Genomic DNA, 25152 nt, shown 5'->3' with positions numbered 1-25152 from the left:
TTTTTTTACTTTTTACTGTATTTAATAATCCTCTTAGGAGACTTTAAGCTGCAATCGTCTCATCACCTGTGCTATACATAGTACTGAAGTACATAGATACATAGATCCTGACAAGTGATTTTGACAAGTGATTTTGACAAGTGATTCTGACTAGTGGATCACTTGTCAGAATCACTTGTCAGAATCAGTTCTCAGGGTATTTAGCCTCAAACTGACATCATTCTGATGTTTGATTTTGATATCTGATCATGTCCTAAAATGGACACTGTAGATAGGAGATTCACAATGACAAGCACGGGGGTTATAATTATTACATTATAATGTTCTGTACATGAGATGCCTGACAATAGTGCCGGCCCTCGTTTTTGTTTTTCTTTAGTTTCTTGTACCCAGTACATTTGGGGGTGTTCACCTTCCCCAGAGCCGTGCACCATTATATATTCATGTTTCCACAGGCAGGTCCCAATACAGTCAGGGACTGGTCCTGCTCTGCCCCATCTATAGTGAGGCCTAGTTGGCACATAGCGAGGTGAGATACTAGAGATGGGGACCATCCCCTGATTGGGTAAACCTTGTTGAGTTATTATGGCTTTTACACTTTTTTGATAAAAAAAGTTAACTACATACCCTGTGTTATTTACATGTGTTACTATTTATTTCCTTAGTGCAGTGTGCCTGTGCATTATGTTTTTATTCTTGCTTGTTGATGGCCACAGTGTGAATGTGCACCTGCATAACACAATTATACTAACACTAGCTATTGAGCCCGTTCGTTCTACGCCTGGGTGGCAAGCATTTTTATTGGTATATTGTCTCTAGTGTTGAGCGAGCATGCTCGACACTGCTCGGTACTCGCCCGAGCATCACGCTACTCGGGATGTTCGGCGAGCACCGAGCATTTCCAGGTTACTCGGGCGGGAGCTCGGGTCTCCGCCCTGCATGTTTGGCGCTCTTTACAGAGCCAATGAACATGCGGGGATTGCCAGCCAGTCACTGTAATGCTGCAGCCATGTTGGTTGTGGGCATTACAGTGATTGGCTGGCCGCACAGCGTCACCTCGAGTATTTAAAACCGGGCGCCGCCATCTTGGACACAGTCGCTCCGGATTAGACAGTGTAGAGACAGCGCTGCTGATTTAGGGAGAGATATAAACTGCGAAATAGTTAGTGTAGGGTCTCTAAAGCCGCCAGATCAAACAAACAGTCCTTCTCAGGACTAATATCCATCCCAGACATCAGGCAGGCAGGCTGTATAGGAGACGCAGTGGTTATACCAGCAAACGCTGCATTACACTCCTGTGTGCTCCTGTTGCTGAAATTGCTGGACTTAGCTCCAGGTCGTGGGGGCCAGGAAAAATCCTTTTTTTTTCATCTAAATCCTCCTTTTTTTTCCTCCTTCACTCTGTACAAATACCCGTCTTATTAATCTTTTGGTGTGTCCCCCCCCCCCCCCCCAAAAAAGCGCGTCTCTGATTTTTCAGACACAAATATAACTGTTGAAAATAGTCTGGTGTAGGCTAGAGAAACAGAAGTGTTGTTTTGCACTTCCACGGTTCAAACCTCTGTATTATCCATTTTGGGCCATTTGTATCTAAAAAAATAAAACAGTTTGAGTGTGTCGCTCACTGTTCAGCCGCAAATATCTCTATTTAAAAAAGTGTGGTATACCCCAGTAAACAATAACTGTGGTTTTCCTCTTCCACGGTTCTAATCTACTCTTTATTATCCTTTTTCCATTGATAGTGCAAGTGTAAGCTATTTTACTTCATTTACAATGGGCAAGGCGCGTGGCAAGGGACGTGGAAGTGGACGTTCTGGTGATGGTTCGTGCAGAGGACGGGGCCGTGGCCAAGGTGAAAATGTGCCACAACCAACAGCCACATCTTCTCGCTCCCACTTCTTGACCGAATTACTAGGGAAGCACAGAACAACACCAGTATTGAGAACTGATCAGTGTGAACAGGTTATTAATTGGATAGCAGATAATACTTCCAGTTACCTGGGCACCACCACCTCCGGTCTGTCTTCCACACGGTCAACTCTTAGTAGCCGTGAGTCTCGACCGCATAATCCTCCTCACCCTGATGCTCCTTCCTCCCACCATGCCGAGTGTCGTCAGACAGCAAGTGATCCCACACTTGGACACTCTGAAGAGCTGTTCACTGGTCCATTTCCATATTTGGGCCCCTCGCCTGATGCGTTTGAAGTGGTGGAAGAGGAGATCCCATGTTGCGATGCCCAAATACTTGAACAGCCACGGCCACAGGAAGTCGACGTTGGCAATCTGTCACAAGAGGTGGACGATGACGAGACACAATTGCCAGGAAGTGAGGAGGAGGATCGTGGTGCGCAAGTGGAAGAGGAGGAGGTGGTGGATGATCTAGTAACTGACCCAACGTGGAAGGAGGACATGCAGAGTGAGGCCAGCAGCACACAGGGGGAGGGAGGCAGAGTACCCCAACAGGCAGGAAGAAGCAGTGTGGTGGCCGCAGACAGAAGGCAGGCAACCGTTCCCCGTACCACCAACACGAGGGACGTTGCCAGTACAAGCGGTAGGTCTTCCAGAGTCTGGAATTTTTTTAAAGACTCTGCTGATAACCCCAAAAAGGCCATATGTTCCACCTGCCATGCCAGCATCAGCAGGGGTGACAAAACTAACAGCCTGACCACCACCAGCATGATCAGGCACATGGCAGCAAAGCACCCGACATTGTGGGGCGAAACCCAGGGTCCACAACCAGTGTCAGCGGGTGTCACCACTGCTTCTTCCACTGTTGTGCGTGCAATAGAAACCCCTGTTGTGTGTGCAAGGCAATCCCCTGTCAATACTGCATGTAAAGATGCCCCTTCCTCTCAGTCTTCACTTGTTATGGCAGTTTCTCAAGAAACAGCATCAACGTCCACGTCCACGTCCCACCGCAGCGTTCAATTGTCCATATCCCAGACCTTTGAACGAAAGCGGAAATTCGCAGCTAACGCCCCACAGACCACAGTCCTAAATTCGCACATTTCACGACTGCTTGCGTTGGAAATGCTGCCTTTTAGGCTGGTGGAGACGGAATCCTTCCGCAATCTTATGGCGGTGGCCGTCCCTCGGTACTCGGTCCTCAGCCGACACTATTTTGCCCGGTGTGCCATCCCCGCACTACACAAGCACGTGTCCCAAAGCATCTGCCGTGCCCTCAACAACGCAGTTACTGGGAGAGTCCACCTGACAACGGACACGTGGACAAGTGCTTGTGGCCAGGGACGGTACATCTCCCTGACGGCACACTGGGTAAACATAGTGGAAGCCAGGACCCAGTCGGACCTTGGGACGGAACACATCCTCCCCACACCGAGGATTGCGGGCCCTATGTCAGTCAGAGTTGCCCCCACAGTGTACAGCTCCTGCGCATCCTCCTCCTCCTCCTCATGTTCAGCCTCCATCTCAGATATCACAACTAGAGATGAGCGGTGTTCGACTAGAACTGTTCGCCAATCTCAAATTCGAGCTGTTTTGGGCGGTGTTCGAGTTGTTCGACGAACCCGAACGATTTGCAAAAAATTCGGCTGTTCGAGGTTATGTTCGATAACTGTTCGTGCACCAAAAGCGTGTCCTGCATGTCTGGCGCTATTTTGAGCACCAATCATGCAGGGATTGCCTGTAATGCCACAGCCATGGTGGTTGTGGCATTACAGTGATTGCCCAAATCGATGGGAACAGTGCCAACAGTGAAACATGAAAAGCGGCAATTCAGCAGCGGCATAGACCGGTACCCGACAATTTAGAGCAGAAAGAATAGAGCATCACACATAGATTAGATAGATAGAAACAAGTCAGCCACATATATACGAAGTACAGTGACAGTGTTGCTTACTGTACTTGTCATTTAGTGTAAAGGATTTATCAAAAAAAATAATAGTGTTTTCATGCACCGTCTCTTTAAAAAAGCCGGCCGGCAATTCAGCAGCGGTACCCGACAATTTAGAATAGAAAGAATAGAGAATCACACATAGATTAGATAGATAGAAACATGTCAGTCACATATATGAAGTACAGTGACAGTGTTGCTTACTGTACTTGTCATTTAGTGTAAAGGATTTATTAAAAAAAATAATAGTGTTTTCATGCACCGTCTCTTTAAAAAAGCCGGCCGGCAATTCAGCAGCGGTACCCGACAATTTAGAATAGAAGGAATAGAGAATCACACATAGATTAGATAGATAGAAACATGTCAGTCACATATATATGAAGTACAGTGACAGTGTTGCTTACTGTACTTGTCATTTAGTGTTAAAATAAAGGATTTATTTAAAAAAAAATTAGCGTGGGGTTCCCCATAATTTTAGGCTCTAGCGGAGGTTAAGCAGACGGCTGGGGCAGATGTTTGAAGCCTGGGAGGGGGTAATACCCATGGAGCTTCCCAGGCTACTAATATCAGCCCCCAGCTGAATACCTAGCCTTTACTAGCTATTAAAATGGGGGACCCCCCCAAAAAAAATGACGTGGGGTCCCCTCTATTTTAATAGCTAGCAAAGGCTAGGCAGACAGCTGGGGGCTGATATTAATAGCCCAGGAAGGGTGCCATGAATATTGGCCCCCTCCCAGGCTAGAAACACCAGCCGTCAGCCGCCCCAGAACTGGCGCATCCATAGGATGCGCTAATTCTGGCACTTAGCCTCGCTCTTCCCACTGCCCTGTAGCGGTGGCAGTGGGGTAATAGGGCTGGGGTTGATGTCAGCTTATAATGCCAGCTGACATCAAGCCCAGTTAGTAATGGAGAGGCGTCTATAAGACACCTCCATTACTAATCCCATAGTCAAAGTTAAAAGAAAACACAAACACCCAGAATAAAGTCCTTTAATTGAAATAAAGACACATTCCTTTATTGTTCTAAATTAAACCATACTTACCACCACGCCCATTCCAGCTGAAGCCAACGATCTCCTGCAATAAAAGTAAAATAATAAAGCAGCATCATCCTTACCTTTCCATGGTTTCCACGACAGCTTCAGCTCTGCTACATCGAGATGACAGGCTGGACCGCAGCAGAACGCTGCCATCCAGCCTGTCATCCCACAGACACTGAGAAGGGCAGGCATGCTTGCGCTCCTCAGTGTCTCGCTGTGACGGCATAAAGATGAGACGAGTTCATGTCCAATGAACTCAGCTCACCTCATGCACGTCACTGACAGCGTGGGAGAATTCTCCTGCACTCAGCGCTACAGGGTGAGAATTTTCCCACGCTGTCAGTGACGTGCATGAGGTGAGCTCTTTCATGTCCAATGATCTCAGCTCACCTCATGCACGTCACTGTCAGCGTGGGAAAATTCTCACGCTGTAGCGCTGAGTGCAGGAGAATTTTCCCACGCTGTCAGTGACGTGCATGAGGTGAGCTGAGATCATTGGACATGAACTCGTCTCATCTTTATGCCGTCACAGCGAGACACTGAGGAGCGCAATCATGCCTGCCCTTCTCAGTGTCTGCGGGATGACAGGCTGGATGGCAGCGTTCTGCTGCGGTCCAGCCTGTCATCTCGATGTAGCAGAGCTGAAGCTGTCGTGGGAACCATGGAAAGGTAAGGATGAGGTTGCTTTATTATTTTACTTTTATTGCAGAAGACATTGGCTTCAGCTGGAATGGGCGTGACGGTAAGTATGGTTTAATTTAGAATAATAAAGAATTGTGTGTTTATTTCAATTAAAGGACTTTATTCTGGATGTTGTGTTTTTTTTAAATACTTTACTAGAAATTCATGGCGGTCATGTCTAATATTGGCGTGACCCCATGAATTTCGGGCTTAGGGCCAGCTGATAATGCCAAGCTGGCCCTAACCCCTTTATTACCCAGTGAGCCACCGCACCAGGGCCCTGGATGAGTTGGGTACAGCGCCAGAAGATGGCGCTTCTATGAACGCGCCATTTTCCGGGGTGGCTGCGGACTGCAATTTGCAGCGGGGGGGCCCAGAAAGCTTGGGCCTCCCTGCGCTGCAGATTCCAGCCCCCAGCTGCCTAGTTGTACCTGGCTGGACACAAAAATAGGGCGAAGCCCCACGTATTTTTTTTTTAAATTATTTCATGAAATTCATGAAATAATTAAGAAAAAAAGGGCTTCCCTATATTGTTGTGTCCGGCTAGGTACAAATAGGCAGCTGGTGGTTGGGGGCAGCCCGTTCCTGCCTGCTGTACCTGGCTGGACACAAATATAGTGCGAAGCCCCACGTCAATTTTTTTTTAAATTATTTCATGAAACTAGATGGTGGCCCGATTCTAACGCATCGGGTATTCTAGAATATGTATGCGGCAGACCCGGCGCAATCAGCAGAGCAGTGTTTAAATTTGGCGCCAAAATCGCTGACTGGTCGCGGCCAGCAACCGCGACCAGTCAGCAAAACGGTGTTGAAATTTGGCGACTATATCGCTGATTGGTCACGGCCGGCGGTTGCGACTAATCAGCAGAGCGGGGTTTAAATTTTGCGCCAATAATGCTGATTGGTCGCGGCCGTGACCAATCAGCAAAGCGGTGTTTAAATTTGGCGCCAATAACGGTGATTGGTCACGACCGCGACCATTCAGCAGGGCGGTGTTTAAATTTGGCGGCAACAATGTTGATTAGTCGCGGCCGGAGGTCGCGACCAATCAGCAGAGCGGGGTTTAAATTTGGCGCCAATAATGCTGATTGGTCGCAATCGCCGGCCGCGACCAATCAGCAGAGCGGTGTTTCAATTTGGCGCCAAAATCGCTGATTGGTCGCAGCCGGCAACCGTGACCCATCAGCAGAGCGGGGTTTAAATTTGGCGCCAATACTGCTGATTGGTCGCGGCCGGCAACCGTGACCAATCAGCCGAGCAGGGTTTAAATTTGGCGCCAATACTGCTGATTGGTTGCGGACGGCGACCGCTTTCAATCAGCAGAGCGGTGTTTAACTTTAGCGCCAAGATCACTGATTGGTCGCGCTCTCCGCACGCGACCAATCAGCGAATCGTATTGGTGAGGACCGGGCAGCGCCGCTGCCTGGTCGGATACTTCCGCTGCGAGAAGCCGGGAGATGAGCGACTGCTCGCAGCAGATCTATCCCGACCCGCAGCTCCGCTCCCCGGTCCTCCCTTGACACCCTAGTCGCTGATCTCCCCACAGTATCCGCATGGTGTTACAAAGATCCTGACATTTGTGTTAAAAATCGCTGATTGGTCGCTGGCGCTGCCCGCGACCAATCACCGATTTGGGCGCCAAATTTAAATATCGGCCGCAACCAATCACCGATCTTGGCTCCACATTTAAACACCGCTGTGCTGATTGGTCGCCGACGCTGGGCGCGACCAATCACCGATTTTGGCGCCACATTTAAATAGCGTCCGCGACCAATCAGTACAGCGGTGTTTAAATGTGGAGCCAAGATGGGTGATTGGTCGCGGCCGATATTTAAATTTGGCGCCCAAATCGGTGATTGGTCGCGGGCAGCGCCAGCGACCAATCAGCGATTTTTAACACAAATGTCCGGAACTTTGTAACACCATGCGGATACTGTGGGGACATCAGCGGCTAGGGTGTGAAGGGAGGACCGGGGAGCGGCGCTGCGGGTCGGGATACTTCTGCTCCGAGCACCCGCTCATGTCCCGGGTTCTCGCAGCGGAAGTATCCGCACAGGCAGCGCCGCTGACATCCATGCGGCTAGGGCGTGAAGGGAGGACCGGGGAGCGGCGCTGACATCCAATTGGTCGCGGCCGCTATTTAAATGTGCTGCACAAATCGGTGATTGGTCGCCGTCTTGACCGCGACCAATCACTGATCTTGCCGCCAAAGTTAAACACTACTGTGCTGATTGGTCGCGGACGCTGCCCGCGACCAATCACCGATTTGTGCGCCAAATTTAAATATCAGCCTCATGCACGTCACTGACAGCGTGGGAAAATTCTCCTGCACTCAGCGCTTCAGCGTGAGAATTCTCCCACGCTGTCAGTGACGTGCATGAGGTGAGCCGAGCTCATTGGACATGACCTCGGCTCATCTTTATGCCGTCACAGCCAGACACTGAGGAGCGCAAGCAAGCCTGCGCTTCTCAGTGTCTGCGGGATGGCAGGCTGGATGGCAGCGTTCTGCTGCGGTCCAGCCTGTCATCTCGATGTAGCAGAGCTGAAGCTGTCGTGGGAACCATGGAAAGGTAAGGATGATGTTGGTTTATTATTTTACTTTTATTGCAGGAGATCGTTGGCTTCAGCTGGAATGGGCGTGATGGTAAGTATGGTTTAATTTAGAACAATAAAGAATTGTGTGTTTATTTCAATTAAAGGACTTTATTCTGGATGTTTGTGTTTTCTTTTAACTTTGACTATGGGGTTAGTAATGGGGGTGTCTTATAGACGCCTCTCCATTACTAACCTGGGCTTGATGTCAGCTGGCATTATAAGCTGACATCAACCCCAGCCCTATTACCCCACTGCCACCGCTACAGGGCAGTGGGAAGAGCGAGGCTAAGTGCCAGATTTGGCGCATCCTACGGATGCGCCATTTCTGGGACAGCTGACGGCTGGTGTTTCTAGCCTGGGAGGGGGCCAATATTCATGACACCCTTCCTGGGCTATTAATATCAGCCCCCAGCTGTCTGCTTAGCCTTTGCTAGCTATTTAAATAGGGGGGACCCCACGTCATTTTTTTTGGGGGGTCCCCCATTTTAATAGCTAGTAAAGGCTAGGTATTCAGCTGGGGGCTGATATTAGTAGCCTGGGAAGCACCATGGGTATTACCCCCTTCCCAGGCTTCAAACATCTGCCCCAGCCGTCTGCTTAACCTCCGCTAGAGACTAAAATTACGGGGAACCCCACGCCAATTTTTTTCTTAATAAATCCTTTATTTTAACACTAAATGACAAGTACAGTGATCAACACTATCACTGTACTTCTTATATATGTGACTGACATGTTTCTATCTATCTAATCTATGTGTGATGCTCTATCTTTCTGTTCTAAATTGTCGGGTACCAAGGCTGAATTGCCGGCCGGCTTTTTTAAAGAGACGGTGCATGAAAACACTATTATTTTTTTAAATAAATCCTTTACACTAAATGACAAGTACAGTAACCAACACTGTCACTGTACTTATTATATATGTGATTGGCATGTTTATATCTATCTATGTGTGATGCTCTATTCTTTCTGTTATAAATTGTCGGGTACCGCTGCTGAATTGCCGGCCGGCTTTTTTAAAGAGACGGTGCACGAAAACACTATTATTTTTTTAATAAATCCTTTACACTAAATGACAAGTACAGTAAGCAACACTGTCACTGTGCTTCTTATATGTGTGACTGACATGTTTCTATCTATCTAATCTATGTGTGATGCTCTATTCCTTCTTGTCTAAATTGTCGGGTACCGGTGTATGCCGCTGCTGAATTGCGGGCCGGCTTTTTTAAAGAGAGCGTCTTCTGAGCAGTTTGTCAGCTTTTGGACACCTTTGAAGGTGTTTTCTATGTGTTTCTATGTGTTTCTATGTGTTTTTGTTTGCCTGCCATTGGTTTTAACGGTGTTCGACGGTGTTCTAAGGTGTTCGACGAACAGTTCGACGAACAGTTCCTCGAACATCCCGGTGTTCGACGAACCGAACCCGAACACTACGGGGGTGGCTCAACACTAATCACAACATCAGTTACAAGCTGGAAGCATTGCAGTATCCTCCTCCTCCTCCTCCTCCTCATGTTCAGCCTCCATCTCAGATATCACCACATCAGTTACAAGCTGGAAGCATTGCAGTACTGCCTCCGCCAAGCGGCAACAGGATGTGCTGAAACTCATAAGCTTAGGTGATAAACCTCACACTGCTTGTGAGTTGTGGACAGCTGTGAAAGAGCAGGCAGATCTGTGGCTGAGACCGCTGAACCTACATCCCGGCATGGTCGTGTGTGACAATGGCCGTATCCTGGTGGCGGCTCTGAGGCGAGGTGAGATCACACACGTACCATGCCTGGCTCATGTGCTTAACCTCGTGGTTCAGCGGTTTCTTAAATCGTACCCCGAGTTCCCAGATCTGCTCGTGAAAGTACGCCGCCTGTCAGCTCATTTTCGCAAGTCGGCTACAGCTTCCGCTGCCCTTGCTATGTTGCAGCAGCGTTTGCAGCTTCCGGCACACCGTCTGGTGTGTGATGTCCCCACACGTTGGAACTCTACCCTCCACATGTTGCAAAGGATTTGTGAGCAGAAGAGAGCAGTTGTGGAGTACCAGCTGCAACAAGGCCGTCGATATTCAGGTCAGACTCCACACATAAGACCTCAGGAGTGGACCTGGATGTCTGACATATGTACCATCCTGACAAACTTTGAGGAGGCCACCAAGATGGTGAGTGGCGATGACGCCATCATTAGTGTCAGCATCCCACTTGTCTGTCTTTTGCAACGCTCTCTGCAGAGAATTAAAGAGGAGGCATTGCAGCCAGAGTATGATGAGATGGATCAAGAAGCCATAGCGGGCGATTACACACAGCCCAGCCTCATCTCATCCCAACGTGCATTGGGGGACAATGAGGGAGAGGAGGAGGAGGAGGAGGAGTAGGAAGAACAGGAGCTGCTATCATTCATGCGTTGTAGACGGTAGTACCTGTACAAGTGTCATACCATCGGTTCAGCGTGGGTGGCCTGACGACAGGGGGGAGGAGGAAGAGGAGGAGGAGAGCATGGTCAGTCGTCATCTTGGTGAGGACACGGAAATCTTGCCCATTACCAGTCTGGCACGCAAGGCTGACTTTATGTTACGCTGCCTTAACCGTGACCCTCGCGTTGTCAAAATGTTGGGTGACAGTCATTACTGGTTGGTGACACTTGTAGACCCCCGCTACAAGCAGAACTTTCACTCTCTTATTCCTGAGGTGGAGAGGTCTACAAAAATGGGGCAGTGCCAGAAGGCCCTTGCTGCAGAACTCTTAAAAAAATTCCCATCTGAACACGCTAGCGGCAGAGGTCACAGTTCATTGCCCAACCAAGGCGTACAGGCGAGAGAGATGCAACTCCAATCCAGCAGAGGCTGGGGAACACTGTCAACATTCTGGGACAGTTTTCTGACACCCGCCCAGCTTACAGGCCCTGAGGCGCGGGGTACTCTCACAAGGAGTGGAAAGTTTCAAAAGATGGTGAGGGAGTACCTTGCCGACCGTACCAGCGTCCTCCGTGATTCCTCTGTGCCTTTTAATTATTGGGTATCCAAGCTGGACACTTGGAGTGAACTCGCTCTGTACGCCTTGGAGGTCCTGGCCTGCCCTGCCGCTAGCGTGTTATCGGAGCGTGTTTTTAGTGCCGCTGGGGGAACTATAACTGATAAGCGCACTCGCCTGTCAACTGACAATGCTGACAAGCTGACCCTTATCAAAATGAACAAGGGCTGGATTGGGCCAGACTTCTCATCACCACCAAATGACAGCAGAGTAACATAAAGTCAAATCCACTGTGTTATTTCGGGAGGTGTATTCACATGCACCGCTTCACACCCACACATGGGTATACGCTTCCTCGTTTCGGCTGTTTTATCTTCTTCTCCTTATCCTCAGCCTCCACCACCACTATACCACCAGGTTGCCAGCATTGCAAGTTCCTCCGTCCTAATTTTTGGCAGCTTTTGCTTACAAGGCATAAGCAAATACTATGGGACACCCACTCCCCAATAATGGGACTTATGTTTGTAATATGCTGTACTGCATGGCTCTTGTAAGGGGCATTGCAAGTTGCTCCGTCCTAATTTTTGGCAGCTTTTGCTTGGAAAGCATAAGCAAATACTATGGGACACCCACTCCCCAATAATGGGACTTATGTTTGTAATATGCTGTACTGCATGTGACGCGCCCCCTGGGCCGTGTGTACACGTGTGTGGGATACCCGGTGCCTGGTCTCTGGGGTCTGTAGTCTCCGTGGCGGTGACCCGGTCCCATGGCTCAGGCTGGTCAAACCAGTGGCAGTCTTTCTTAGGTTTTGAGGTTAATTGTCTGACTGCGCCACCAGTGGATTGCGGTCAGGGAGTACCACCGCCGCGAGGCAGACCGCTGAGGCTGGTGTTGTGTGCGCAGCATAGAATGGGATAACTCCCCTCGGGAGGAGTATAGCCTCAGGGCAGTGAGTGTGGATGATGGGGGTGATGGTGCACGAGTGCAGCAGGAACGACTCAGAGTCTTTGCAGTGCAGTTCAGGGTCTTTACTGATGATTATAAGGTAGACCCTCCCGGGAGTACTGGCTAGCATAAGAGGCCTGGTCAGTCTGTGAGTAAGCAGGAGTTCCCCTGGCCAGGTGGAGTTGTAGGCCTCCCCATCTGTCTGCACTCTTCCTGGCTACCTTGCTGTAAGCGGGTAGAAGTAGCCCACGTCCCTGAGTGTACCGTGTAGTGCTCACCCGTATGACTGGTGACTTGGGGCCTTCTGTTAGCCTCCGCTCCACGACGGCGGTGCTGGTCCCTTGCTTGTGACTGAGCCTCCGGGCTTCTATGGCCAGAGGACCTGAAATCCCCTGCTGGCTGGTTTCTGCTGCTGGATATATAAGTCCTCACAGCCTCGGACTCCTGTGTCCGATTCCTATTGTCTTCTGCCAGGGCGAGCTCTGTTCAGCTTCCAGCCCCTGGTCTTTAGCTCCTAGCTCCTACAGAGCTCCTTGCTGTTACTTTCCCTTGCTCTCACTCTGACTCTGACTGTTCTCTGTTCTCTGACTCACTCAACCCCGCCCCAGATCCAGTTTATAAGGGCAGAATTCTCCCCTCCCAGGACTGGGGCAGGAGCATGTTGCATGTTTAAGGGATCCTGACCAGGAAACCTCCCACTTGCTCTCCGACGTAATATCTCTATTACTGTGGTGACCAGACCCCTGGGGTGCCACACATGGCTCTTGTAAGGGGCATTGCAGTTCCTCATAATTTTTGGAAAGCCTTCCATTCACTGCTTAGGCCAAAAGTGCACAGGAGACCCAGTTGCTATAAATGGAAAAAAAGGTTTAGTTAACGCCCTCTGACCTCCATGTCATTTCCAAGGGGCATTGGAGTGCCTCGAAATTTTTGGTAGGCATTGCACTCACTGTATGCCCTATAACTGTGTAGCCGAACCGCTCCTTTTGTTACAGAAACATATCCTACAAGACATATCTGGTTGACTGGCCTGATATTGATGTGAATGGTCCCTGTTCCTCCTGCTCTTTCTCCTTTGCCACTACCTCATCCATCATTTATCACCTGAAGTTTTGTTTTAACGGGAGTCATAGAACTTGGATAGTAGCAGGAAAACATCCAGCAATCCTCGGAGGAGGTAGGATATGCGCCAAACGCTGACCTCCTCAGGCCTAGCCGCTACTACATACATGCGCTTGCATTACAACAAAACAAAGCAGATGCTAACTTCTATCAACCTCATCATGCTCCTCACCTTCGCACTCTCAACTCCCCTGATGGAGAAGCCAGGGCCCACCGGAGGAGTCTGATAGTCCGGTGGGCTCGGCCAATGCTGCCCTAAAGCAGGCCAGGCTAAGAAAAGTGTGGGAAAGGTTACCGGGACAAATAGGGGTGGCTGGGGACCGAGTATGGACACCCGGCCACCCCCTGGAGGCTGGGGAGCAAGCGGGGACACCCGGCCACCAGGCGGCTGGGGACTGAGTATAGATACCAGGCCGCCGACACAGCCATGGCGTGGTGGCCAGATTCCGCCTCCACATGCCTAAAAGGCCCAATTTAAAGTGCAAGCAAGCAAGCAGTATGGTATTGCAGCCTGGGGGTGGGTGGGTGGCAGGCTGCATACTTGCGCTTGCATTGCAAGGAATGGGAGAGGTACAATTGAACACTGCCCTGGGACAAGGACTTGAATGGGGATAGTTGCAAGTCTGCAACGACAGGTGCAAGGTGGAAGGCATCTTCGCATGTACCATGAACAGGGGTTTGGCATGCACACACTACAGCGGAATAGGCTCTCCTTCCCACTAAATTCACTGGGGAGGGCACAGGTAATGTTTTGGTATACGCGCTTAATCTTATGTATAAGGCACCCCAGGACAAATAGGGGCGGCTGGGGACTGAGTATGGATACCTCGCTGCTGAAGCAGCCATGAGGTAGTGGCCAGCTTCGGCCTCCTCCAAACTAAAATGCCCCATTTCAAGTGCAAGCTAGCAGTATGGAATTGCAGTTTGGGGGTGGGTGGGTGGCAGGCTGCACACTTACACTTGCATTAAAAGAAAACATAGCAGATGCTAACTTCTGTCATCATCATCATGCTCCTCACCTTGGCACTCTCAACTCCACCGATGGAGAAGTCAGGGCCCACCGGAGGAGTCTGGTTCTCTGGTGGGCTCGTCCAATGCTGCCTAAAGCAGGCCGGGCTAAGAAAAGTGTGTGGGGGGATGTTCCAAGGAGAAATAGGGGCGGCTGGGGACCGTTTATGGACACCCGGCTGCCCCCAGGTGGCTGTGGACCGTGTGTGGACACCCGGCCGCGGGGCGGCTGGGGACCGAGTATGGACACCCGGCCGCCGGGCAGCTGGGGACTGAGTATGGATTCCAGGCCGCCAACACAGCCATGACGTGGTGGCCAGATTCCGCCTCCACATGCCTAAAAGGCCCAATTTCAAGTTCAAGCAAGCAAGCAGTATGGTATTGCAGCCTGGGGGTGGGTGGGTGGCAGGCTGCATACTTGCACTTGCATTGCAAGGAATGGGGGAGGTACAATTGAACACTGCCCTGGGACTAGAACTAGCATGGGGATAGTTGCAAGTCTGCATCTTCTGATGCGGCAAGGATCACTTATGATGGGCACACTTTTAGACAGTGACCTGGGAGTCAGAGATGCTTCCAGGGGTCTTCCCCATGCTGTTCCCATGTCTTTTCAGCACTTTATGCATGTGTCACACAGCACATGGCCAGATAAGGTTGTAAAATGTTAAAATGACATTTCCCGGTGAATGCATTTGTCATAGTTGAAAGCAATACAAAAGTGCAAAAATGCATAAAAAATGCTACTTGTGAACATAGCCGAAGGTGTGGAGGAGTATTTTTGTTTTTGGTCATTTATTTTAACTTATACACAAGTCTTTTCCCTGGAAAGGATGTTCCTTAACATATTTCACAGGAAAAAAGTTTCACTTTCGTTTTATTGTGAGCCTGTAAAAGTGGCTTAATACCTCTGACCACGTTGTTGACAGCAGTGACCTGGGGGTCAGAAATCTTGGGGCGATCCCCATGCTGTCCCCATGTCATTTGAGCACTGTCACTATCGTTTTGGGCACTTGTTAGGCTTTTAAAAGACTGCCGGGGGTGCCACCGCAAAAATGCTCGAGTCTCCCATAGACTAACATTGGGCTCGTTGCTCGGGTCGAGCACCCGAGTATCACGGCGAGCTCGGCCCGAGCTTCGAGCACCCGAGCATTTTAGTGCTTGCTCAACACTAATTGTCTCCCATCCAGGTATTTGTGCTGCCCCCATCCTGGTATTTGTCCTCCCCAATCCTGTTCCCCCATCTTGTTATGTGCTGCCCTCATCCCTATCCTGGTATGCATGGCACCCCTCACCCTCAATCCTTGTGCGCATGGCACCCCTCACCCTGAATCCTGGTACGTATGGCACCCCTCACCCTCAATCCTGGTACGCATGACACCCCTCACCCCCAATCCTGGTATGCATGGCACCCCTCATCCCTATCCTGGTATGCATGGCACCCCTCACCCCTCACCCCTCAATCCTGGTAAGCATGGTACCCCTCACTCCTCAATCCTGGTATGTTTGGTCCCCTCATCCCAAATCCACCTATGCATGGCACCCCTCATCCCCCAATCCTCGTATGTATGGTCCACTCACCCCCAATCCTGGTATGCATGGCGCTCCTCATACCCCAATTCTGGTATGTATGGTACCCCTCATCCCCCAATCCTGGTATACGTGGCCCCCTCATCCCTCAATCCTGGTATGCATGGTCCCCTCACCTCCAATCCTGGTATGCATGGTCCCCTCATACCCAATCCTGGTATGCATGGTCCCCTCACCCACCAATTCTGGTATGCATGGTACCCCTCATCACCCAATCCTGGTATGCATGGTCCCCTCACCCACCAATCATGGTATGTATGGTACCCCTCACCCCCCAATCCTGGTATGTATGGTAACCCTCATCCCCCAATCCTGATATGCATGGCACTCCTCATCCCCCAATCCTGGTATGCATGGTCCCCTCACCTCCAATCCTGGTATGCATGGTCTCCTCATACCCAATACTGGTATGCATGGTCCCCTCACCCACCAATTCTGGTATGCATGGTACCCCTCACCCCCAATCCTGGTATGCATGGCACCCCTCATCCCTATCCTGGTATGCATGGCACCCCTCACCCCTCAATCCTGGTAAGCATGGTACCACTCACTCCTCAATCCTGGTATGCATGACACCCCTCATCCCCAATCCTGATATGTATGGCACTCCTCATCCCCCAAACCTGGTATGCATGGTACCCCTCATCCCCAAATCCTGGTATGCATGGTACCCCTCATCCCCCAATCCTGGTAGGCGTGGCACCCTCATCCCCCAATCCTTGTAGGTGTGGCACCCTCATCCCCCAATCCTGGTATGTGTGGCCCCCTCATCCACCAATCCTGGTATGTGTGGCCCCCTCACCCACCAATCCTGGTATGCATGCTACCCCTCATCCCTCTTTCCTGGTATGCATGGTATCCCTCATCCCCCAATCCTGGTATGCATGGTACCCCTCATCCCCCAATCCTTGTATGCGTGGTCCCCTCACCCCCAATCCTGGTATGTATGGTCCCCTCATCCCAAATCCACCTATGCATGGCACTCCTCATCCCCCAATCCTCGTATGTATGGTCCACTCACCCCCAATCCTGGTATGCATGGCCCTCCTCATACCCCAATTCTGGTATGTATGGTACCCCTCATCCCCCAATCCTGGTATACGTGGCCCCCTCATCCCTCAATCCTGCTATGCATGGTCCCCTCACCTCCAATCCTGGTATGCATGGTCCCCTCATACCCAATCCTGGTATGCATGGTCCCCTCACCCACCAATTCTGGTATGCATGGTACCCCTCATCACCCAATCCTGGTATGCATGATCCCCTCACCTACAATCCTGGTATACATGGTCTCCTCATCCCCCAATCCTGGTATGCATGGTCCCCTCACCAACCAATCCTGGTATGCATGTTACCCTCATCCCTCAATCCTGGTATGCATGGACCCCTCACCCACCAATCCTGGTATGCATGGTACCTCTCATCCCCCAATCTTGGTATACATGGTACAGCTCATCCCCCAATCCTGGTATGCATGGTACCCCTCATTCCCCAATCCTTGTATGTATGGTACCCCTCATCCCCCAATGCTGGTATGTGTGGCCCCCTCATCCCCAATCCTGGTATGCGTGGTCCCTTCATCCCCGATTCCTGGTATGTGTGGTCCCCTCATCCTCCCAATCCTGGTATGTGTGGCCCCCTCATCCCTCAATCCTGGTATGTATGGTACCCCTCATCCCCCAATCCTGGTTTGTGTGGCCCCATCATCCCCCAATCCTGGTATGTGTGGCCCCCTCATCCCCCAATCGTGGTATGTGTGGCCCCGTCACCCCCCAATCCTGGTATGCGTGGTCCCCCTCATCACCCAATCCTGGTATGCGTAGTCCCCTCACCCCCAATCCTGGTATTCATGGTCCCCTCATCCCCAATCCAGCTATGCATGGCACCCCTCATCCCCCCAATCCTGGTAAGTGTGGTCCCCTGACTCCCAATCCTGGAATGCATGGCCTCCCTCATCCCCCAATCCTGGTAAGTATGGTACCTCTCATCCCCCAATCATGGTATCCATGGTCCCCTCACCTCTAATCCTGGTATGCATTGTCCCCTCATCCCCCAATCCTGGTATGCATGGTCCCCTCTACCACCAATCCTGGTATGCATGGTACCCCTCATCCCCCAATCCTGGTATGCATGGTACCCCTCATCCCCCAATCCTGGTATGCATGGTACCCATCATCCCTCAATCCTGGTATGCATGGTACCCATCATCCCCCAATCCTGGTATGCATGGTATCCTCTGCACACATAAAAAAAATAAACACTTATACTCACCTTTCTTCCCTGTGCTCCAGTGCTGCTGTTTCCTCTTCGGCCGGAGGACGGGGGAGGAGTGCGGCGCCGAAGCACCGCGTTGTCCGGCGCCATTTTGCTGAAGACACTCTGTAAATGTGTCTTCAGTAAAATGGCATCGGATAGCACTATGTGCATGCGCCGATTCCGACACCTTCACTCCGTCCCCGCTCTCTGGCCAGAAGAGAGGTGCTGCGGCAACGCTCCTCCCGGTCACGTAAGTATGGCGCTGAAGATCGCGGTATGTGTTCAGTGTCTACGCATACCGTGATCTCCGGCGCCAACACTCCTCTTACCTGTAACTTCTCCCAGCATTCTTCTGTCTGGAGCCAGACTGCGCGTCGCGCATGCGCAGTCTGTACAGGTTTCAGACAGAGGGACGCTTAGCCGATTATATTATAGATGTGTGCCGGCCTTAGATTTTTATTTGTTCCAAGTACTAGTAAAGCCCACTGTACCTGATGCCTACACACTAGGTCAGTGAGGCTTCATTCTGACGTTCTTGTGCGAGTGCTATTTGAGGTTTTCACGGATAGCACTTGTACCTGTGACCTTATGGGGCCATTCAGTTGTCTGGGATCTTTCATGGACCGAGCGGTCTGCGGAAAATTGCGGACACACAACCAATTTTAATCCGAGGGTCAGATCAAAATTGGCAATGCAAGTCTATGGATCCGTGAAAAAATCTGACTGTCGCTCGGATAACATCTGAGTGCGGTTTAATTTTCACAAACTGTCAGAAAGGAGAAGGTTTTAGAAACTCTTTTTTCTCATTCATGTACGAGAAAAACTGATGACACTCAATGATAACTCTGATCAAAGTTTGATCAAAATAATTGCTCCATTTTTCTCATACATTAGAAAACTGATGTCTGAATGAGGCCGATGACAGCAATGGAGTGGTTGAAGTATTAAGGAAGGAAACATTTTTATGACCAAGTTGAGAGGAGCAGTAGTTTTTGTGGATAATGAATCTCATTTTGGTTTTGAGATAACGATATTGTGTGAAGTGTAAAATTCTCCTTTTCATCATGACACTTGCAGTCATTAGTGTTATATGGATGACTAGGATAGGGAAAAAGGTTTTATAATAGGGGGCCAATATCCTATTTGGACGAGGGGCTCAGCCTAATTTATGACGACCAATAAAGATTTCAAATTCTTCAATCCAGATTCCTGTGTGTACTTTAGTTATTCCGCTGTAGTTGTAGAAAAGTTGGTCAATTTATAAAACTCGTAAATTAGTCCATTGTTTCCAAGCAGGGTGTAGAGTTTTGGGACTAAAGAATCTAATCTAATAGGAGTTATGGAAGTTTTTATAGCTCTTATCTGGCGGGGGCCACTGCCATCATGAATGGAGATGACTAAGTTGAGGGTCTCCCTATGACTATGTGTGTGAGAGCCCTATATCACAAGGCTCTCTACGTATGGATAATTTGGAGAGACTTTCACAAATTATTAGATCGGTCTTTCTTCCATTCGGAGGCCAATCTGATGAAGGTGCCAGTGATTTGTTTTGCTTGTCACACACTTACCCTTAGAGGCTTCAGGGTTCAGGTAATGTGAAAATATATTCTAAAGTCTCATTCTACCCGAATTTTAACACTGGAGTAACAAAAATTGGATGGACTGTCCAGATTACTATAAGACTGTGTCATTGCAACGGGAAAAGAGTTCATAATGATAGTGAGAACCCCTCTTATTTTATAGGGATGTGTGACGTTAAGAAACCTATTATACTGGGTGTAAAAATATTTGGGATGTGAGGAGTTTGAAGAGGGTAAAAAATGTAGAAAACAAGTTATAATATAGTTACAAATTGTGTAATTAACCATATACATACTTAGTTCATTCTGCAAATTGTCTCTTCAGAAAGGAAGAGAACCAGAACTCCAGTGCCACCTACAGGAAGTAGCAATCCTAGAAGTCATTAGTGACCCTTTAACGAGCCTTACCAAGCCTGATAGTTCATTCTGAAAATTCACAATCATAATGACAATTGAAGCACTTACATAAATTCTTATTATACATAGAATTGCACTTTACCATGTTTTATCTGATGAAGCCAACGTTTCCTCAGATCCTCTGTGGGGGCAAAGACATAGAGTGGTCCATCATCATACATTATCTGTAAGCATAATTTGTGGTTTAGAGAATATCTGATAAGGGCTGTACATAGAAATTTATTCTGCATGATATTTAAAACAAGGAATAGTCTAGTAGATGTTATTAAACATTTGATTTTATTTATTTATTGATACATCTTACAAATAAGAGAATTCTCCTGATACTTTGATATGATATAGTTGACACCATAAAGTTTGAGATGAAAAAACTGCTTTAGCGGACTGCCAGCATGCTCACAGCACTCATCCTCAAACTGTGAGGCTGGCTAGTTATCAGCGAGGCTGGCTAATTGCCGGAGAGCTGTAGCAGGAGACAGTTTCCATATCAGTGATTATATGCTGCATCGTCCTTTCTATGGATGCAGTAACTGACTACTTAGGTCAAGGATTTTTTTTTAATGTATATGTGAAGCGTGGCAGAATTGGGGAAAGATGCTCACTACAAGATGGGGACCAGGATGGGGACATTACTACAAGATGGGGACCAGGATGGGACATTACTACAAGATGGGGACCAGGATGGGGACATTACTACAAGATGGGGACCAGGATGGGACATTACTACAAGATGGGGACCAGGATAGGGTCATTACTACAAGATGCTGACCAGGATGGGCACATTACTACAAGATGGGGACCAGGATGGGACATTACTACAAGATAGGGACCAGGATGGAGGACATTACTACAAGATGCTGACCAGGATGGGGATATTACTACAAGATGGGGACATTGCTACAAAATGCTGACCAGGATGGGGACATTACTACAAGATGGGGACCAGGATGGGACATTACTACAAGATGGGGACCAGGATGGGGACATTACTACAAGATGCTGACCAGGATGGGACATTACTACAAGATGGGGACCAGGATGGGACATTACTACAAGATGGGGACCAGGATGGGGACATTACTACAAGATGCTGACCAGGATGGGACATTACTACAAGATGGGGACCAGGATGGAGGATATTACTACAAGATGGGGACCAGGATGGGGACATTGCTACCGGAGAGGGACCAGGATGGGCACATTACTACAAGATGGAGACATTACTATAAGAGTTTGGTCAGAATTACTATATGGTGCTAATTGTAAGAAAAAAATACTGTATGTGGCCAATTAGGGGACACAAAAAAGAAATAAAAATTGAAAACGTAAAAAAAAATTCAAAATAAAGTGTGACTTTTTTTTACACTACAAATGCTGTTTTATGCATAAACTAAAGTAAAAAAAAAGTGCACGTTTGTTATCGCCGCACCTGTAATTACCCAAGCTATAAAACTGTACCATAACCCATACGATGAATGCCTGTCAAGGGTGTCAGGTGTAATAAACAGTCGCTCTGGATCTAGCTGTAGAAGGTCACTGCGATTGGCATTGCAGACACCTTCTTAATCCTTCTTCCTTTAAGACTCAGCGGCGACCTCTTTCCCTCTGCTGAATGACACACCCTTGCATGGGAGTTAAAAAGCCTCAGTTTTCTCCAGGCAATCTGTGGTGATATTTCTATGTACAGACTTGGAGCACTATCTACCGTATTCTCTGTTGCCCTTGGAGGACAGTTGGCGTTGCTCGTCTGTTGTCTGCTCAAGCTAAGTTAATCCCCTTTGTTTGTCTCCATTGTTGTCTTTAGTTTGTAGTGGGGCTTGACCAGTGCTCACCCCTCCCCCTCCCTATCTAGGGCCAAGCTCTAGGGTTATCAGGGTTTAGGGTCCTGCTCGGTGATAGGTGTGGAACCTATATAGGAACGGTAGGGTAGGCAGAGTGATATTAGATCAGCCTAGGGGTCTCCACTCCCCCTTTCCCTAGTGTTTGGGCTTCCTCCCCCTCTTCCCTTCATGTTGCACTTAGTCTTTTCCACACTTTGTGTGACAATGCCATTTAGAAGAATTAAATAAAAATGAGCCAAAAATGTTTAAAAAATGATCAAAAGGAGTATAGAAAAAATAATATGGTATCATTAAAAATGTCATCTCGTCCTGCAAAGAATGCGACCCTTCAAATTCACATCTTTTCTATGTGCGACCCATAGACCCAGCTGTGTTTAATACCCCTGATTTAGGTACTTCTTTTAATCTTAGGCCACGGCCCCACTATCAGTATTTGTTCAGAATTCAGTCAGTATTTTTTCTCAGGAGTGGTAGCCAAAACCAGGTGAGGAACAATCAGAGAAAAGGTATAATAGAAACAAGTCAATTCTGCACTTATCACCCACTCCTGGTTTTGGCTCCCACTCCTGAGAAAAAATGCTGACCGAATACTGACCAAATACTGATAGTGGGTCTGTGGCCTTACACTGAGTTCAGGAGTACAGTGTCCATTTTAGGACATGATCAGATATCAAAAACAAACATCAGAATAATGACTTTGTCATCTGACTTTGATAAGTGATTTTGATTGGAAACTTTTTTACACGCACACCGCTAGGTTCAGATAGGGACGAGACAGGTTACATGAATTCTTTGGAATCCTGGGGGAACCGTTACTCAGGGCGGCCATAAATCATGTGCTGCAGCTTCTCTCAGGCACACAGGGGTATTGAACCTCAGGCACAGACACGTAGATTGTTTCACTTGCTGACTAGACACACTTGACAAGAGTCCTCATAAACGGTAGAACAGTAGCATTTAATAAGAAGCCGCACAGCCAGTGCAAGTTAAGTCTTATGAGCAACAGGCTCCAGTGACAAACAGTACAGTTTCCTTAGCAGCACCGCAGTTCACAGTCACATAGTACAGGACAGCACAGTTCTAATGCAAAGGCACATTAATGAACACTCTTTACAGTACAGTGAGATGGAGGAGGGGGAGGGTTTTCTGAGAGAGATGATCCCTGTGACACCATTTCTTACAGTTCTTATCTTTCTGCCTTACAATACTCTGCACTGCTAGTTCAGGAACTCTACCTGATCTGTGCTTGGCTTCACTCCTGACTTGAATCCTTTTCACTTGCAGGGGCACTTCTGTCAGATGCAGAACAAACACACCACCTTTCTCTTAGGCTCCAGCCAGACAGTAAACAACTTCCTGACAATCCCCCTGGGGCTCTGATAAAACACTCCCCTTCTCCTGTGACTGTGTTAACCCCTCTAGTTGCTGGATGCTTCTGGCGCACAACACTTCCTGTCTCATGTGCTTGTGTTACTTCTAATAGTTGCTGAATGCTTTTAAAGCAACAGGACTACTTCTGCATGTCACACTCTTCCCTCCTTTTTGAATATCGTCCTCGACATTCATCTTAATTGGTCAATCTGAGCAATTCTGAGACAGTGGTGAAAGTTTTATAGCTTTATATACAAATTGGCATTGTGAAATTGGTATAATGTTCATAAACATTGATAACAACCTAATCTTACAACCTTTTTCTTGTAGGATGCCTGTAAGAAATAAACAATTAACACAATTAAAACAATCAGCATCTCTTCAGCTGGAGCTTTTCGCATGTCTTCAACCAGCTCTCTCTCTCACTAGGCTTTAACAGTTCTTTGTTTCTACAAAGTCTTTTAAGAAAAATCAAAGCATGAAAGCAAGTCTTTCCAGTAGGCAACATCTTCCATACTGCCTCTCGGTGGTGAATACCACTCAACTGGGCTTACCTGGTCCGCAGGCAGAGATACCTGTTCCAGTCAACAGTCCTTGGTACTTGACTCGGTTCACCAAGTGTCTCATACATCAGCATCAAGGACCACTCACTTCGACATCCTCCTGGTGGTCTGCTGTCCAGAGAATGGGCTGTTGGGACAAAGCGGCATTGTTTCTTTTAAGCCCAGTCCTACCCGCGTTCTTTTTTTTCTTGGTGGGTGTTGTCGTTTCTGTTGTCCCCCCCAAGAGGAGGTATAGTGGGGCGGCAATCCTGGATAAGTTCCAAATGTAAGTACGATAGTAGGAGAGGAATCTTAAGATCTGCCTCAACTCCCTGACGGTAGAGGGCCGCTTGTCTTTTAAGGCCAGTACCGGAGCAATTTCTGCTGCGTCCATGGTATATACTTCTCCGGACACAATTTTCCTTAGAAATCGGACTTGCCTTTTGAACAGTTCACATTTCTTTGGGGTCAACTTAACTCTGTGTTGTTGATACTGTTGTAATACGGTCCTCACGTGTTCAACATGCTCCTGGAAAGTATTGCTGTATATCACATTGTCATCCAAGTACGGCTGGCAGATATCATCCCTCAATCCTTCTAAACATGACTCCATGCTCCTCTGGAATTCTGCTGGAGCTGAACTGAGCCCAAACGGTATGCGGATCCACTCATATAATCCACGCAGTGTGATGAGAGCTGTCAAGGGTCTACTGGACTCTTCGACAAACTCTTGGTGGTATGCCTTACCCTGATCGAGGACAGAGAACCAGGTACTTCCGTATAGGCTATCCAGCATATCTTGGTTCTTTGGTATCGGGTGTCGATCAGGTACTGACTTTCGGTTTAGTTCCCGGTAATCACAACATAGTCTCAACGTACCGTCCTTCTTCCTAACACAGACAATAGGAGAGGAATAAGATGACTTCGACTTTTGGACCCAACCTCTGTTGAATTAGCCCTCGTGTAGCTCCATTGATGAAAAAAATTTAAAACTTACGCCTCTCAGAATATGATGACACCAAATCAAATAATACTGTTTTCAAATGCTATTTATTGAACAAAAGTTATACAACATAAATAAACTATAGAAATGTGGTTTTACGTAATTGTCCTGACCCACAGAATAAAGGGGTCAGAACTGCCGGCAGTAAAATCCCAGGACAAGAGAAACGTCTTCCTAGCCAGCACCATTCACACTGATGCCACATTACCTGTGACAATTTACAGAAAAACCAATGTTGGTGGTTGACTTCAACAAATTTATTGGGGCAGATGATTTTAATGACCAGATTTGTAAAAAACTAAGTGCTGGTATAAAAAAGTACAATGCATGTATAATTGATACGAGAGTGCCTTTC

General features: G+C 48.4%; 1 protein-coding gene across 1 annotated transcript in view; it reads right to left on the bottom strand.

The window, feature by feature from the left end:
* The window catches only part of BTK (Bruton tyrosine kinase), a 303555-nt gene that overhangs the window by 161885 nt on the left and 116518 nt on the right, over positions 1-25152 (bottom strand). The window contains exon 5 of the mRNA XM_073639658.1: positions 20123-20204. Coding sequence (XP_073495759.1) covers positions 20123-20204 — 82 coding nt within the window. The remainder of the gene's footprint in view (positions 1-20122; positions 20205-25152) is intronic.

The sequence above is a fragment of the Phyllobates terribilis genome, unplaced genomic scaffold, assembly GCF_046119375.1.
Source record: "Phyllobates terribilis strain yellow unplaced genomic scaffold, ASM4611937v1 Scaffold_7__3_contigs__length_470593459, whole genome shotgun sequence".
Classification (NCBI taxonomy): Eukaryota; Metazoa; Chordata; class Amphibia; order Anura; family Dendrobatidae; genus Phyllobates; species Phyllobates terribilis.
The sequence above is the reverse complement of the archived record's forward strand: the minus strand, read 5'-3'. Positions and strand labels throughout refer to the sequence as shown.